The 15,193-nt window shown below is 43.0% G+C and overlaps 1 protein-coding gene across 1 annotated transcript in view; it reads right to left on the bottom strand.

Annotated features, from left to right (window-relative positions):
• Window positions 1-3,567: 3,567 nt before the first annotated feature.
• Window positions 3,568-15,193, bottom strand: part of HEATR1 (HEAT repeat containing 1) — a gene marked incomplete at its 3' end in the record, with an annotated part of 95,092 nt that continues 83,466 nt past the window's right edge. The window contains 6 exon segments of the mRNA XM_078766309.1: window positions 3,568-3,708; window positions 5,911-6,044; window positions 6,188-6,319; window positions 8,391-8,666; window positions 9,507-9,647; window positions 14,855-15,030. Coding sequence (XP_078622435.1) covers window positions 3,568-3,708; window positions 5,911-6,044; window positions 6,188-6,319; window positions 8,391-8,666; window positions 9,507-9,647; window positions 14,855-15,030 — 1,000 coding nt within the window.

Below are 15,193 nucleotides of genomic sequence, written 5' to 3'. Positions count from 1 at the left end.
TGAAAGAGCGTTTAGCTTACGGAAGTTGATAGTGCGATAATGCCTTGGTGTTGGGGCGGGGATGTTGATGGTCAGAGTGATGGCTAAGTGGTCAGAGAGGGTGAGGTCGGAGCCAGAGAGATGGTGCAAATTTAATCCAGTGGAGCAGACAAGGTCCAAAATGTGACCACGGATATGGGTAGGAAAGTCGACATGTTGAGTGAGGTTAAAGCAGGTGAGTAAATCAGTGAAGTCAGTGGTTATTGTGGAGTCAGTGGAGTCCATGTGGATATTGAAATCACCAAGGAGGAGGATTGAGGGGGAGAGGGAACATAGCTGGGTCAGAAAGTAGGAGAAGTCAGACAGGAATGATGGGTGTGGTTTGGGAGGGCGGTAGACGACAGCCATGACTGACTGCGTGCGACCAGAGAGTTTAAAAGCCAGGTGTTCAAATGATGGAGCAGATGAGATGGAGATGAGGTTGGTCTTGATGTCTTGACGGTGGATAACGGCAATTCCACCACCTCGGCCCTCTGAGCGTGGTTTATTGACGTAGGAATATCCATTGGGTGTGGTGAGGTTGAGCGTGTAGTAGTCCAGAGGTTGTTGCCAGGTTTCAGTGAGACAGAGAAAGTCCAGTTTGTTATCCAGGATGTATTCGTTCAGGATGAGGCATTTGTTGTTGAGGGACCGGGTGTTGAACAGGGTGAGCTTGATGTTGTTTTGAACAGCAGGGATGAATTCAGGTGATTTAGCCAGGGTTCGTAGGCAGGAGGTGCGATCGTGTGCGTTGCTGTGACCAGGTGCGATCGTGTGCGTTGCTGTGACCAGGTGCGCTGGGACGAAGAGTGAGAGTGCACTGAGCCGACCAGAGGACGGGGATGGAGTGACCTGATTGCAAATAAACAAACTTACGACCGGAGCCACGGTGAATGTACCTGGGTCGTCGGAGGAGTCCATTTGATTTGATGGCAGAGATGCATGATGGGGTGGAGCGGGTATTGAGCAGAAGGAGCCTTGCGGCGGAGTACCGCAGAGCCATGCCAGGCAGGAGCGGAGAGACGAGACGAGGCCAAGGTTGAGGAGGTGAAACAATGGTCCCAACCCACGAGAGCGGGCCCGAGGAAACGAAGGAGCCAGGTAGGTGAAGCCAGGAAAAGAGCCGGGACCAAGCAGAGGGCAGGCAGGAGCAAAGAGACGATCACGAGGCCAAGGTTGATCACGGCAAAGCGGCAAATGCAGCGGCAATCGACCGCCGCCGCTACAAATCTAGATCACGGCGGGAAACCGCCACCAAACCGCTGCAATGGTCACAACCCACGAGAGCGCGCCCGAGGAAACAGCGAGCAGGCGAAGGAGCCGGGCAGGCGAAGCAGGGAGCAGAGCCGGGGCTATGCAGAGGGCAGACTCAATGGCCAAAAAATCCGCACGACCACCAAAAAAGAAAGCAACCGACAGTGGCCCGGTCGAAGAAGCGGCGAGTATGTGACGCCTGCGTCATCTTCATACCAGACCGGAAGCGGAAGCGGATTTATACAGATATATATATGTATAAAACCAGTCAAAAGTTTAGGTACACCCAACAATGTGTTTAATGTGCAAAATTAACATAAGATGTGAACAAAACTGTTACCAAAGACATATCTGCTTATCTTCTGATAAAATATTGTGCTTCAATGCATCTTTCTTGTGTGAAACTTAGGTTTAAAGCAATTTTTGGAAATAGGTCGAAAAGTGCAATACTAAATCCAAACTGAAACGCGTAGATAATGTTATTAACGGTTCATCTCAGGAGCAAAAACTCTGCTCAAACTTTGCTTTGTCTTCAAATACTCTGCTCTGTGTGGAAGGAATATTTGTGCTTAGTTTCTTCATCATGTGCGATGCCTATTATTGTCAGGTGTTGAAAAAAATGTTTACAGAAAGGCCAGCCATACAATCTCAACAACAACAACAACAACAACAACAACAGGCATTTTAAGGCCATTTTCCCTGCTAGAGCAGGGGTTAGCTTCCAGGCAGACAATTTAATGAGTGTTTTTGTGTTTTAGATTGCACAAACATGAGTGCCAAAGTTCAGCTAACACCAGAAAAAGACAGGCAATTGTAACTTTGAGAAAAGAAGGCCTTTAAACAGTTGCAATGCTGGAGCTGTCTCGCTGGGCTCTAATTTCCGGTGCTGTAAGACGTCTGTTGCGCAGACTGGTGACTCGGATTACTTGTCCTGCGATTCTGTTGTGATTCTTGGTCGACCAGAACGTTTTCTATGCACATTTTTACCAGTTTCGTTTTGTCGTTTCATGGCACAAGCAACAAGTATTCACAAGGATTTACTGACACTTGTAATTTTTTTGCGATTTGTCTCAAGGATTGGCCTTCTTTTCTCAAAGTTACAATTGCCAGTCTTTTTTCAGGTGTTAGCTGAGCAACGCCTGGCAATAATAAATAATAGATAATTTTTTTTTAATCTCACCCCTCACCCATCATTATTCAGCTTCAAGGGGAAATAATTAGCAATTTCTTACAATTATGCAGCCTGCATTTAAATTTGAATTACTCTTGTCTATCTGTTTCGCTCTGCCCAGTTTAAAATAGACTTTTCTCATTTCGTGCAGGATGATGTCAATCTGGTGGGCCATGGTAGGTCTGGACACTTGAGACGTATAGACTCGAAACTTCTCATCGGCAGATGTCCGAGTCACCCCAGGTAACTCAAGGCTACTAAGAAGTTCAACTTTCTGTAACAAAGTTAATCTACACATTTATTTGAAGGCACCATTCTGCATATGACTTTTGCTAAAAGCAATGTAGATGTGCTAAAACAATTAATATGTCCTCCAATGAGTCATATGATGACATCACGTCCATATAAAGGCCCTCCCACATATGCCACTGAATTGCGCTCATAAAATGTGCTGCACCACTGCACAAAAGTCCTGTTACCTGCATTCTGTGTGGGATAAGGACATGTCTTCTTTGTTCATGTGCAGCTCAAGGCTGCGAGGTAGCATCATTGGCAGAGGGCGTGGCTGCAGCAATGCCCTCTACTGGTTATGGAAAGAATTTGGAATTTGTTCATGGTGCCAGCGATAGCGCACCTACTCAATGTGCAGGACACCATGGGATATTTAACGTCCACCAACAAATGCTAGCAGATGGGATGCCCGTTTAACGTCCATCCGAGGGATGGCACATGCATTGATGAATGACCCTGCCTGTGAAACACCAGAATGGCAGTTTATAGCTGGGTGGGGATTCAACCTCAGGCTAGACAGCTTAGTGTGTATACCTCTAGGCCCCAGGCTAGACATGCCAGGCTAGACAGCTTAGTGTGCATACCTCGAGGACATCCTTTCAGCTCTGTAAGGACATGATGTGCCAAAACTGACTTCATTCAGCCCAACAAAAGAATTCCAATTATCTGAGGTTGCTTCCCATCGAGCAGGTAAAAATAACATGTGGAAGGTCCATTTCAAAGAGACACACCTAGTTTAAGCAATGTTCCCATTTATACGAGTCCCAATTAAGTGGTGGCTGCTGTATTTATATTGTCATGGCAACATGTGGCCATGGCACTGCAAGCCTCACCTCGCCAGCATGCCAAACAGCGCTGGTAGCAGCATCCCTGGCTGCTGAATCTTTTTCTTGGTTTGTAGCATCTCCAAAATAAGAGTGACACGGCACCAGGCACGGGTTTGCTGCTCAGCTTGAGTGCCAGCTTCACAGGGGCTTCAAGTCATTACGAATGGAAAATGGAAAGGGATGTTGCAAACGCACAAAGGCAGAAAAATTTAACAAGCAAAAGTACAATTGTAAGTGGTTTGTAGCTGAGGTTATCAGAATGACAAGTACAGTAAATGCTCATCCAATGCGGGGGTTCCACAAAACTTGCTGTGCAAGCTCAATACCTTATGGGATAAATGGGGATAGGGGAACGCAGCCGTAAAACGAAAAAATACAGACAAATGTTTATTTTTACTTTTTTTTTGTGAATAAAAACCTCATACTCTATATAAATTTGTATGCTGGGGAAGGGGTTATTTGTTTGAGGTCGAGGGGGTCATTGTCGCCGGTGGGCATGTCGTGGCACGAAAGGTTTGCATTTTAAGTCGCCAGATGCATTTCCACAAGAAAAAGAGGTGAAATCCGATCCTTGAAAGACATATCCATGTGCTACCTTCTGTTCATTGAATGTGTATGTCCCCTGTTACCCATTTTCTTGTAAAAAGCATAATTTTAGCGTTGAACACCTGTTCTGGGGCATAGCCTTTTTCTGTTATACACTCCAGGAAGTCGGGCTTGAACTAATTGTGCATAGGGTGGACTCGTGATATACACATGGCCGACTGATGCTCCCCTGAATCCGGCACCGCAATTTGTCTAAAATAACGATTTTCGTTATGGCATTTCTTCACTCCACTACCACTTGTATCTTGCTCTTCAGGTCCTCACCGAACACAGGCGAGAGCTTCAGCAGGAGTTGCTTGCAGCCAATGTTGATCTCCACAAAGCGTTTCATTCAGTGAATTGGGATGCCCTCTGGAGGATCCTCGTCTTCGTGGGACGGCACCAAAGCCGATCAATCTGATTTCCAAACTATACTCTGTTACTGGGAATGCTGTGAGGTGTGGTGGTTCCATCTCTGACTTATTTCCAGTTGTTACTGGAGTTCATCAGGGGTGTGTATAGGCCCCCACTCATTTCAGCGCTTGTATGGACTGGATTATAGGGAGGATGTTGGAGAGTTATAGTTGTGATGCATCGTTTGGGAGTGTCAAGAGCTCTGACCTTGATTGCGCAGATGATGGTCATCATTGCGGAGACTGTGGACATCCTTCGGGGCCATCAAGGCATTGAATGAGGAGTTGGAGCCACTTAGATTACTGGTCTCCTGGGTTAAGACCAAGATATATCTAGGCATGTTCAATGACATTGTGGATGCTGCTACCTTGTATGTACCAGGCTGTGGTAAGAATGTTGATGTCACAGATAGATTCACTTCCCTTGGCAGTGATGTTCATGTCTCCACATGTTGTGAGTGAGAAGTCCATAGATGTCTGGGTCAGGCCTGGGGAGTTATGAATTCACTGGACCATCGGATGTGGCGCTTTCGGTACCTATGCAGAGCAAAAGTCCTAGTCTTTAAGTCATTGGTGCTTACAGTCTTAATCTATGGATGAGAGACTTGGACTGTGTCCCAAGGATCTGAGACAAAGACTTAACTCCTTCAGTACCAGGTCTCTTGGTAGAATCCTTGGCTATCGCTGGTTGGACTTTGTGACTGATGAGCATTTGCTGATTGGGACTCAGATGTGATTTGTTACCTGTATAGTCTGTGAGCGTTAACCATACCTGTATGGTCATGTGGCTTGTTTTCCTGACGCTGATCCTGCTCATCAGATTCTCTCAGCGAGGGAGCTTCATGAGTGGAGGAGACCAATGGGCCAACCATGTGCATCGTTGTTGCAGCAGGTTGATCAGCATCTCAAGGAGATATGGATGGGCCAGTAATCTGCCTGGGGGATAGTCAGCAGGCTCCTGGAGACAGCAGGCTCCAGCAGGCTGGAAGGAGAACATGGTGACGTGCTGCTCGGGCGCATCCTCCCATACCTGACCTGACTACCATTTGGAGAGAATTGACTTGGCGGTGCCATACTGTATTCAAGCGCACAGTATGCGGCTAAATAACGTTGAGTTAAAAAAAAAAATCGCCTGGGCACAAGCTCACTCAACTGCGACGCTATGCAGACTGAAACAGCACAGGCAGTAGAAGATGGTGGGAGACATTTTAATCAAGTTTTATGAGTGTTTGGGAAATAAGCATCGCATTTATTCCCACGCGTACAAACGAATCCACGTTGTGAAGACCCGCGTTGGACGAGGGTTTACTGTATATCCAAAACAGAAATAAAAAACAGAGCTGCATCTCACCTCTCTTGTGTCTCTCCAGCCTCAACGCACAGAGTCTTTTTTTGATTCGTCCGCCTCCTCTGCATGACTGTGCGTCTACCAATTGGCTTAGGCAAGCACAATTCCTCAGCAACCATATCAGCATTCAAAGAGAGCTGCAAAGTCAAAAATGGTAAACTGGCCAACTCTCACTCTCACTCGTATCATATCACAACACAATGCTCATGATAATTCAATTACCGTTCTCAAGCTGTCCACATCTAAAACCTCTGGTGTGGTGATATAGAGCTGACCTTACCCCTTTAAAGACAAATCCCACGTCGTGCATGGTTTGTGGATTTCTGCAATCGACAAGCAGGTCGAACATTGCTGACAGTACAGTGCGCTGTAATGCTGCACTCGGAAGTGCAGTAAAAAATTTCTTCGTTATCTGAGGTATAGAGAGAAAAAGGAGGAAGCATCATTGCATATCCATTTTAACTTTTTAACGAGCAAGGGAAGGTTTTCAAAAAGTCAATTAAATATAATTGTTTGGTGAATATTTTTTGCTCCAAATGAAAAATAAATATATAAGTGTATCACAATGGTTTCCACAAGCATACAACAACAACATGCATTTTAAGGCCATTTTCCCTGCAAGAGCGGCGGTTAGCCTTGCGGTCCCCATGACAATCTTCTCCATTTTGCCCTATTTTCTGAATCTCTCCTTGTTAACGCCCTGGCCCGCATTTCTTCTTCCACCATCTTCAGCCAAGTCTTTCTCGGTCTTCCCCATCCTCTACTTCCTTCTACATTCATTTCCATCACTCTTCTCAACCAGTCACTTTCATCCTTCCTCAACACATGACCAAACCATCTCAACCTGTTCCTCTTCAAAGCATCAATCACAGGCTCTTTTCCCATCATCTTTCGCAATTCATCATTTGTCTTCCCCTCTCTCAACGATACTCCGCACATCCACCGAACCATTCGCATTTCCACCCTTTCCAGCCTTCGTTGCTGCTTTACATTCATTACCCATGTCTCGCTCCCATAAATCATAACACTTCTCACACATGCAGCATACACCTTTCCCTTCAGCTTCAACGACACTCCCCTCCTCATCAGCACGCCACTCAGTTCCCGAAACCTCTTCCATGCATATCTCACTCTAGCAACCGTTGCCGAGTCTGATCCACCTTCTCCATTCAGCATGTCTCCGAAATAGCAAAATGTTTTCACACCTTCCAGCTTCACGCCATCTCCAAGATCCAAATCAACATTTCCTCCATCTGCAGCTGCCTCTGTGCACACCTTACATTTGAATGTAGCTGCCACACTGGTTTCCACAAACATGTTGGGGTTTATTAATTTATTTATTTTTCAAAGTATGTCTTTATCAAAACCTTTGTTCTCTTTGCGGAAAAAAGGATCAAGTCTGCGTAACAACCGTAATACACAATGCAACTCATTGACCTGTTCTTCATTCACTCCTGTTAACTGTCACATTATTAACTAGAACGGTACTCAGTAGAGAGTAAACCTCCGCCTCGTTGGCCATATCACCCAATGGTGAAGAATCACTTTAAAAATTCTCCGAGCTGGATCCAGATCCGGATCGGCACCAAAATTGAATTGATTCTTCCGCGTCACACACACAACCTGTCCACCAGGTTTCGTCCAAATCCATCCATAACTTTTTGAGACATCATGCACACAAAGAGGCAGAATGAATGAATGATCGTTTTAAGGCCATTTTCCCCGCTAGAGCGGGGGTTAGCCTTGCGGGCCCCATGACAATCATGTTTCCCTGTTTGAGGCAATGTTTTTATGGCCGGATGCTCTTCCTGACGCCAACCCTTGGTCATGCTCTTACGTGCGCAGGGATACGGTGTACCTATTCTAAACCGTGGTACACACCGGGATCATTCATCCCAGCAAGCTGGTACTCAATTTGCCGACCTCGGAAGGATGACAGGCTGAGTCAACCCCCCTGGTGTTAATTCAGCGATCGACCGGGATTCGAACCCAGGATCCTAGGATCCCAAGCCGGATCCCAAGCCGGCACCCGAGCCGCTAAGCCAACACCAGGCTGCACACAAAGAGGCAGACAGGGGTGAAAATATAACCTCCGTCTACCTTCGGTGAGCGGAGGTAACAAGAAGTGTGATGGGGTGTTTGTTGTACCAACGGCTTTGGGTTAGGATTTTTTTTATTTTGTTTATTTTTGCATTTTAAGAGAACAAGTGTTACAGCAATTCACAGAGGTCTTTGAAATTTGGCCAAAGTGCCCGTGATAACTCACCAACTCTTTGCGGAAGGACACTAATATCCAACTAATGATTGCAGACGAGTCACTAGAGGAATGTCCAAAACTTTGTGATGCAACACCTCGACTGAAGCACAAATCCATCGCAATCAGTGACTTCGTTGGCAGGAGCATAGAAAGTAACCACATCTTGCACCTTTTTATGAATAAACCCCATGGAGGAAGATGTTTATGTTGGTACGCATGCTCTCACCAATCTCAATGCAATTGTTTGGAGTCGTGGTTGGCCGGGAAGTGGTAAAGTCACCGAAGCAGGAGCCTTTATGGCAAGCAGCAGGATTGCCATGGCACGAGGCTCGGTTGCCAACAGTTTTGCCGAGGAAGTATTAATCTTGCTAAGTGCCCAACTCAGAAGTTTTGCCTCAGCCATGGAGAACCCATCAATGCTAGTTTCCTCAGAGTTATGATCCCTAGGCACAATTCTCTGCAGCAGCCGCTCCAAAACTGGCAGAAGTTTCGACAAAATAACCTGCAGTGGAAACAAAAACGTTAGACCCATTCGTATTTTTTTTGATGAGGTAAACAGAAATAAGAACACAAGAATAAAAAAAAATGCAGATATTATATACTGAAATCGAAATACAAAAAACGAAACATTAGTCATTTGGTGCATTCACACAAACACAAGTCCAACGGCGTGAGAGCTGAGGTGTGTATGAATGGAAGGTAGTAATCAAAGCAGAACTATCCGATTTGCATTTTCATTTCATTTTGGTCTGGCATAATCTGAGGGCTAACTGTGCAAATTCTCTCGGCAACAGTAGTCACGTAGTCCACCACTACGCCTACTCAGTACACCAACTATCTGATGAGTACCCTATGCCTGGCCCATATTAAACATTTGGAAATGACCACAAATCTATGGATCAACATTTTTAAGTGGGAAGGGGAATGGCATGCATGTCCAACATGCAGGGCAGAGGGTGGTAGGGTCACAAGCCCACAACTTCACCACTGAGGCCAATTACATCTGTTGTTCCGCCAATATCCATATGGGCGTCATACATAATAGATGCCCCTTGAGTCTGAGTGAATTGGACAGTATTGTGTTGTTATCAAATAATGAACCATTTACAAAACATGGATCAGAAGGATCTCAAGCCGGTTAGCTCACACCATTCCACTGCTAAAGGTACATAGTGTTTGATGTCTGTTTAAAGTAATCGTACGTTTGATAAGGAATTGCTCTTTGTTGATGGCAATGATTGGGTTTTATAGGACAAAAAAAAATTGTACTTTTTGCAATTTGCTGCCGCCAACATGAAAAAAGCGAATTCGTCAAATAATCGTTGAGAATGAATCGACATACCAGACCATCGATCTCAGCGAGGCAGCACAAGGCAGCATGGGCCACGTCTGGTGGACAGTCATCTTTAGCAAGGCAATCCAACAGAATGGAGAGCGTGCTGGCAGTGACAGAGGACTTTGATTTGAAGACATAACCGGTGATCTGCAGAGCATGGCAAAGCAAAAAAAAAATAGGAGCTTTGTAATTTTCTTTACCAATATGTATGCGAGTGTATGTGTGTATATGTATGTGCATGTGTGTACATGTAAGCATGAGTTTATGTGTGTATATGTGTACATGCAAATAGATTAAAATGTTAAGTAGCCTTAAAAAAATATATATATATACACACACACACACACACACACACACACACACACACACACACACACACACACACACACACACACACACACACACACACACACACACACACACACACACACACACACACACACACACACACACACACACACAACCGGTCAAAAGTTTTAGAACACCTCAATTTTTCCAGTTTTTATTGAAATTTATGCAGTTTAATGTCTCAATGTACTCTGAAATTAAGCATAGAACAAATAAACAATTGGAGATAAAAAAAGAAATCATAGAATCATTGTGTTTAACAAAATTTAATTTAAATTTTTGACTCAACAAAGTAGCCACCTTTTGCAGATAAAACCACCGAACACACTCGTGGCATTCTTTCTACAATGGAAATCAAATATTGTTCATAGTAGAGGACCTGGCTTAGATATGTATGCACATAATTTAGGAGAGGATGGAGAGGATGGTCACGCACGCAAGGATACGGTGTGCCTATTTATTCTAAACCGGGAACTGTGCCTATTCTAAATATTCTATTCTAAATCCTATTCTAAATGTGCCTATACTAAATATTGTGTTAAAAGTTGTATTGTTCGCTGTTGGACAATTTCCCTGCTGATCTTTGAAACATTTAAGCTCTCTAGATACTGATGCCTACTGAAGTAATAAGTTTTGTTTTTTATTTTTTATTTTAAGTTCACATTCCATTGATAAATAGTATGTAATGATTGAAAATAGTATTTCTTTATATTAACCAAATGCTCGCTTTCTTTCTTTTTAAAAAATCCCTTGTATTGTTCAAATTCCAAATTGTCAGTTCAACTCTAGTAGATGACACATGTTCTAACTTTGCTTTGAGTCCGGAAAGTTTAAGTTAATAAATATATGGCAATTCCAGTATGTAAGTAGTTGTATGGAAATAAGTTGACCGAACGGTTTTTAGCCATTTTCTCGTAAAATATCAAATTAGAAATTTTACACTCTTCTATGATCCCCCTAAACATGGCCATTCTGAACATTTTGGAACATGGAACATTTTGAGCACCTCAGAAAATCTGTAGCTCAAACGGTTTCGAAGATACAGCTATGTCGGAAGTAGCACTTCTGATGAAAAAGGGCGTGGTCATTTTAAAAAGGGCGTGGTCATTTTCGGGCTTTTCGTCCCGGATAGAGATTTTGGCACACTTCCCAAGTTGTTCCTTGGGGTCATATTAGCCTATAACAGTTGAGTTAGCCTCTCCTAAATTATGTGCATACATATCTAAGCCAGGTCCTAGACTATCACAAAGTTCTTCCCAACATTGTTGCAGAAGTTCCCACAAATGTGTTGCACTTGCAGGTTGCTTTGCTTTCGCCCTTCTGTCCAGTTCATCCCAAACCAGCTCGATGGGGTTTAAGTCTGGAGACTGTGCTGGTCATTCCATGATTTGAAGCCTACCGTCTTGTTATTTTCCTCGAAGGTAGTTTTGACAAAGCCTGGAGGTGTGTTTAGGGTCATTATCTTGCTGTAGGATGAACCCCTGACCAACTAGGCGTATACCAGAGGGTATTGCATGGCGCTGCAATAGGCTGTGGTAGCCCTTTTGGTGCAGGGTGCCAGTCACTCTGTGCAAGTCGCCGACCCTGGATCCAGCAAAAGAGCCCCAGACCATCATGCTTCCTCCTCCATGTTTGACAGTTGATGTCACACACTGAGGAACCATCCTTTCGCCTACTCGACGGCATACAAAAACCCTGTGTGATGACCAAAGATTGCAAATCTTGATTCATCGGTCCATAAGACCTTCTTCCAGTCTTCATTAGTCCACTGGCGGTGCTTCATGGCCCAGGCAAGCCACTTTTTCTTATTTTGCCATCTTAGCAATGGCTTTCTTACTGCCACTCGACCTGTCAAACCTGCAGCTCCAAGTCTTCTCTTCACAGTTGAAACTGAGACTTGCTTACTTCGACCAGTGTTAAGCTGTGCTTGAAGCTGTTGCCCTGTGAGCCGCCTATCACGCAAGCTGTTGACTCTCAGAAACTTGTCTTCCGATTCTGTTGTGGCTTTGGGTCTGTCAGACCTCTTTTCCTCCAGTTTCCAATATACTACTTCCTGCAGTGCAACATTGTCCAAATAATGCTTCAGAGGGTGTTATAAAAGTCTGTTCCAATACTGCTTTTATACAGACAGGGGGTTTGTAATCAAGGAATCAGCAGAGGTTGGGACACCTGTAGGAATTGTTGGCATCAACTTTCAAGGCTTAATTTACTTACATTGCTGCAGAACAGCTGGAAGTTGTTAACCCATTACTTGTTCCCTGAAGAAGGCCTTTTTTTTTTACAATATGACTATGCAATTTACATTATTTTCCCGCTTTTGCTAACCGAAACTTTTTTTTTTTTGAGCTCGAGCAGTTTACTGCTTACCTTTTTACCATTTCAGGTTATTCACTGGACATTAAACTGTGTAAATTTCAATAAAAACTGAGGTGTTCTAAAACTTTTGACCGGTAGTATATATATATATATATATATATATATATATATATATATATATATATATATATATATATATATATATATATATATATATATGTGTGTGTGTGTGTGTGTGTATGTATGTATGTATGTATGTATGTATGTATGTATGTATGTATGTATGTATATATATATATATATATATATATATATATATATATATATATATATATATATATATATATGTGTGTGTGTGTGTGTCACGCTACCAGATTCTTGTACCAGATGCGCTAATCATCTACTGCATATAAACGCCGTTGAAAGGCGGCGCCGCGTGTTTCACCGTTTTCGCTTCCGGATTGATTGTTTATCAGCAATAAACCTCCGGAAATATACCTTTATTGGACACAGTTTCGTCCTATATTTCACCCATCGACGGAAAAATACGATCTTTCGTTCTATGACAGTGGCATTACCTGTTATGACCGTTGAAGCCTGAATTTTGCTTCGGACTCGACGGTCATTTTCCGCGATTCCGCGGCAACAGTCGCCTGGTGGGGCGCTAGTGGCTACACGTGTTTGTTTAGATAATGATTCATGATACTGATAATGAATAATACTGATACGTGACTGATAATGATTGAGACAGTCATCATAGTTTGTGCAATTGATAAGACCTGTACATGCTGCTCAGTGCTGTGCATCCAGTGTGCATGATATTTTATTCATATACTAATATAACCACCTTTAGAGGCCATTTTCCCCCGCAAAGCGGGGGTTGGCCTTTTTCGGGAACCATGGTTGTTGTTGTTTTTTTGGTCCCCTTTTTGAAGCAATGTTTTATGGCTGGATGCCCTTCCTGACGCCAACCCTTTTTGCCGCCTTTAACGACAAACAGGGAATTACCAGTGAACTGGTACTCAATTTGCCGACCTCGGAAGGATGAGCAGGCTGAGTCAACCCCCCTGGCGTTAATTCAGCGATCGACCGGGATTCGAACCCAGGATCCTAGGATCCTAAGCCGGCACCCTAGCCACTAGCCCAACACCAGGGTTTAATTTTATTCATATACTGGACAAAGAATATCGTTTACTGAACAATGCTGTACTTGTATGTACTTTGTGAATTAGGCTCACAAGATAATGACTTCACCTTTGAATCACACTTCTGGCTGCCAACTTAATATCCCGTGGGGTTTTCAAGTGTAAGTAGTATGATGCGACATGCATTTCTTGTCCTTCATGGATGCCAAGCCTTGTGTACATACTTCTTGTAAATGGTGCTTCACCAAACATGTGTGTGAAAATTCTATACATGTAGGCCTACTCGTCATTTTGCCTTGATATTTTGGCATGACAGCTTGGGCTAGCGTACAGATGGGGGGGGGGGGGGGGGGGGGGGGGCGAGGATTTACAGTATTTGTGCACAGTTGCAATGCAGATTATGCTTGAAGATTCAATGCAGATTATGCTTGAAGATTCAATGCAGATTATGCTGCACATAATAAATACAGCAGTAGTAGAAGAAACATGAGCGTGTTTGTTTCCCATAAATTCCAATTAAAATCAGTGTTGGTCACAACTTATTTGCTAGGAAAAAGTGAAAAATACAGAATATTGGCAAGGTGCCAAAAAAAAATTGGCACTCGGCCAATAACTCTTATGGTACTTTTATTTACTTTACTTGTCCAACATCATGCTTGAAAAAAACCTTTAGAACCCTAGAAATTGATTCTGATTGTAAATTACTGGTTAGTATTTTTTGCGAAATTTTCTCGATTTCCTGGCATGAAAAGTTGAAAAACTTGACATTTTGGGTAACACATGCATATTTAAATTTTTGTTTTCATGCATTTGTAATTGCCCAATTTGACCAACCCTGCTATTTTATGGAGGTACAGGGTTGGTACTTTAATGCTGCAGGTAGAACTCTAAATCCATAATTTGAGCATCTGGGACAAGAAATCTGGTAGCGTGACACATATATATGTGTCAAATATATAATATATATATATATATATATACAGTCACATGAAAAAGTAAGTACACCCCATGTAAAGTTTTGACTTTTTCAACACATTTCAACATATAGCTATTTGATCTTCATTTCAACAATATTGATAGATAAACGTGATATAAATATAACAAATATGATGAAACATTTACATTTTGTAGTCCATTGTATAATTTAAATAAATATAAATGCAAATTTTGCATGTGTAAAAAGTAAGAGGTAAGAGGCATTACTTTCATATGAACAACTGTATTATATAAAGGAGCAAACATGAGTTTGGACAGCCTATAATTCTAAATGCATATAGTTCTGCAACGTGAATGTAAAAAATGGAGTAATCAACGAGATGTGCCATCAATGCCTGCTATTACATGATCGATTGTCTTTCTTATACCGATATTAATAAACTCAGGATGAGTGATGCCGAGTTTGATATTCATCATGTGGACAAGGAAATCAAACAAGTCACAAAAGTTACACTCGAGCCTCTTCCATCCCACTACTTCTCATCCCGTCATGCCACCATCCCCTCCAACACCCAAACCTCCCTTTGTCGTCCTTTCCTCAGCCAGTACCTGCACAACCTGCTGGGCATCCTTTTGTATATCACTGTGAGCATCCATAAGAAGAAACACGAGGTCCTTTAAATTCCATGGCAACTTATGAGTTGCCAAGGCAGTGAGAGCCGGCAGTGTGGCCACACGGATGGATTCTCGTGAACTGTTCATGGCTCCAAGAAGGACAAGCAATGCTGGCCAAAGAAATGAGCATAAAAATCAAATGTAAGAACCAAATGGAATGACAGAAAAATATCATGGTACTAACACAAAGTACTAACACAAGTACAAACACAAAGGTAAGGGGAGGGATTACAGAACAGTAAAATTATATATACACACAATATAAATATTGTT

The sequence above is a fragment of the Myxine glutinosa genome, chromosome 12 (assembly GCF_964187855.1).
Source record: "Myxine glutinosa chromosome 12, kmMyxGlut1.1, whole genome shotgun sequence".
NCBI lineage: Eukaryota > Metazoa > Chordata > Myxini > Myxiniformes > Myxinidae > Myxine > Myxine glutinosa.
This window is presented reverse-complemented; position numbering and strand designations above follow the sequence as displayed.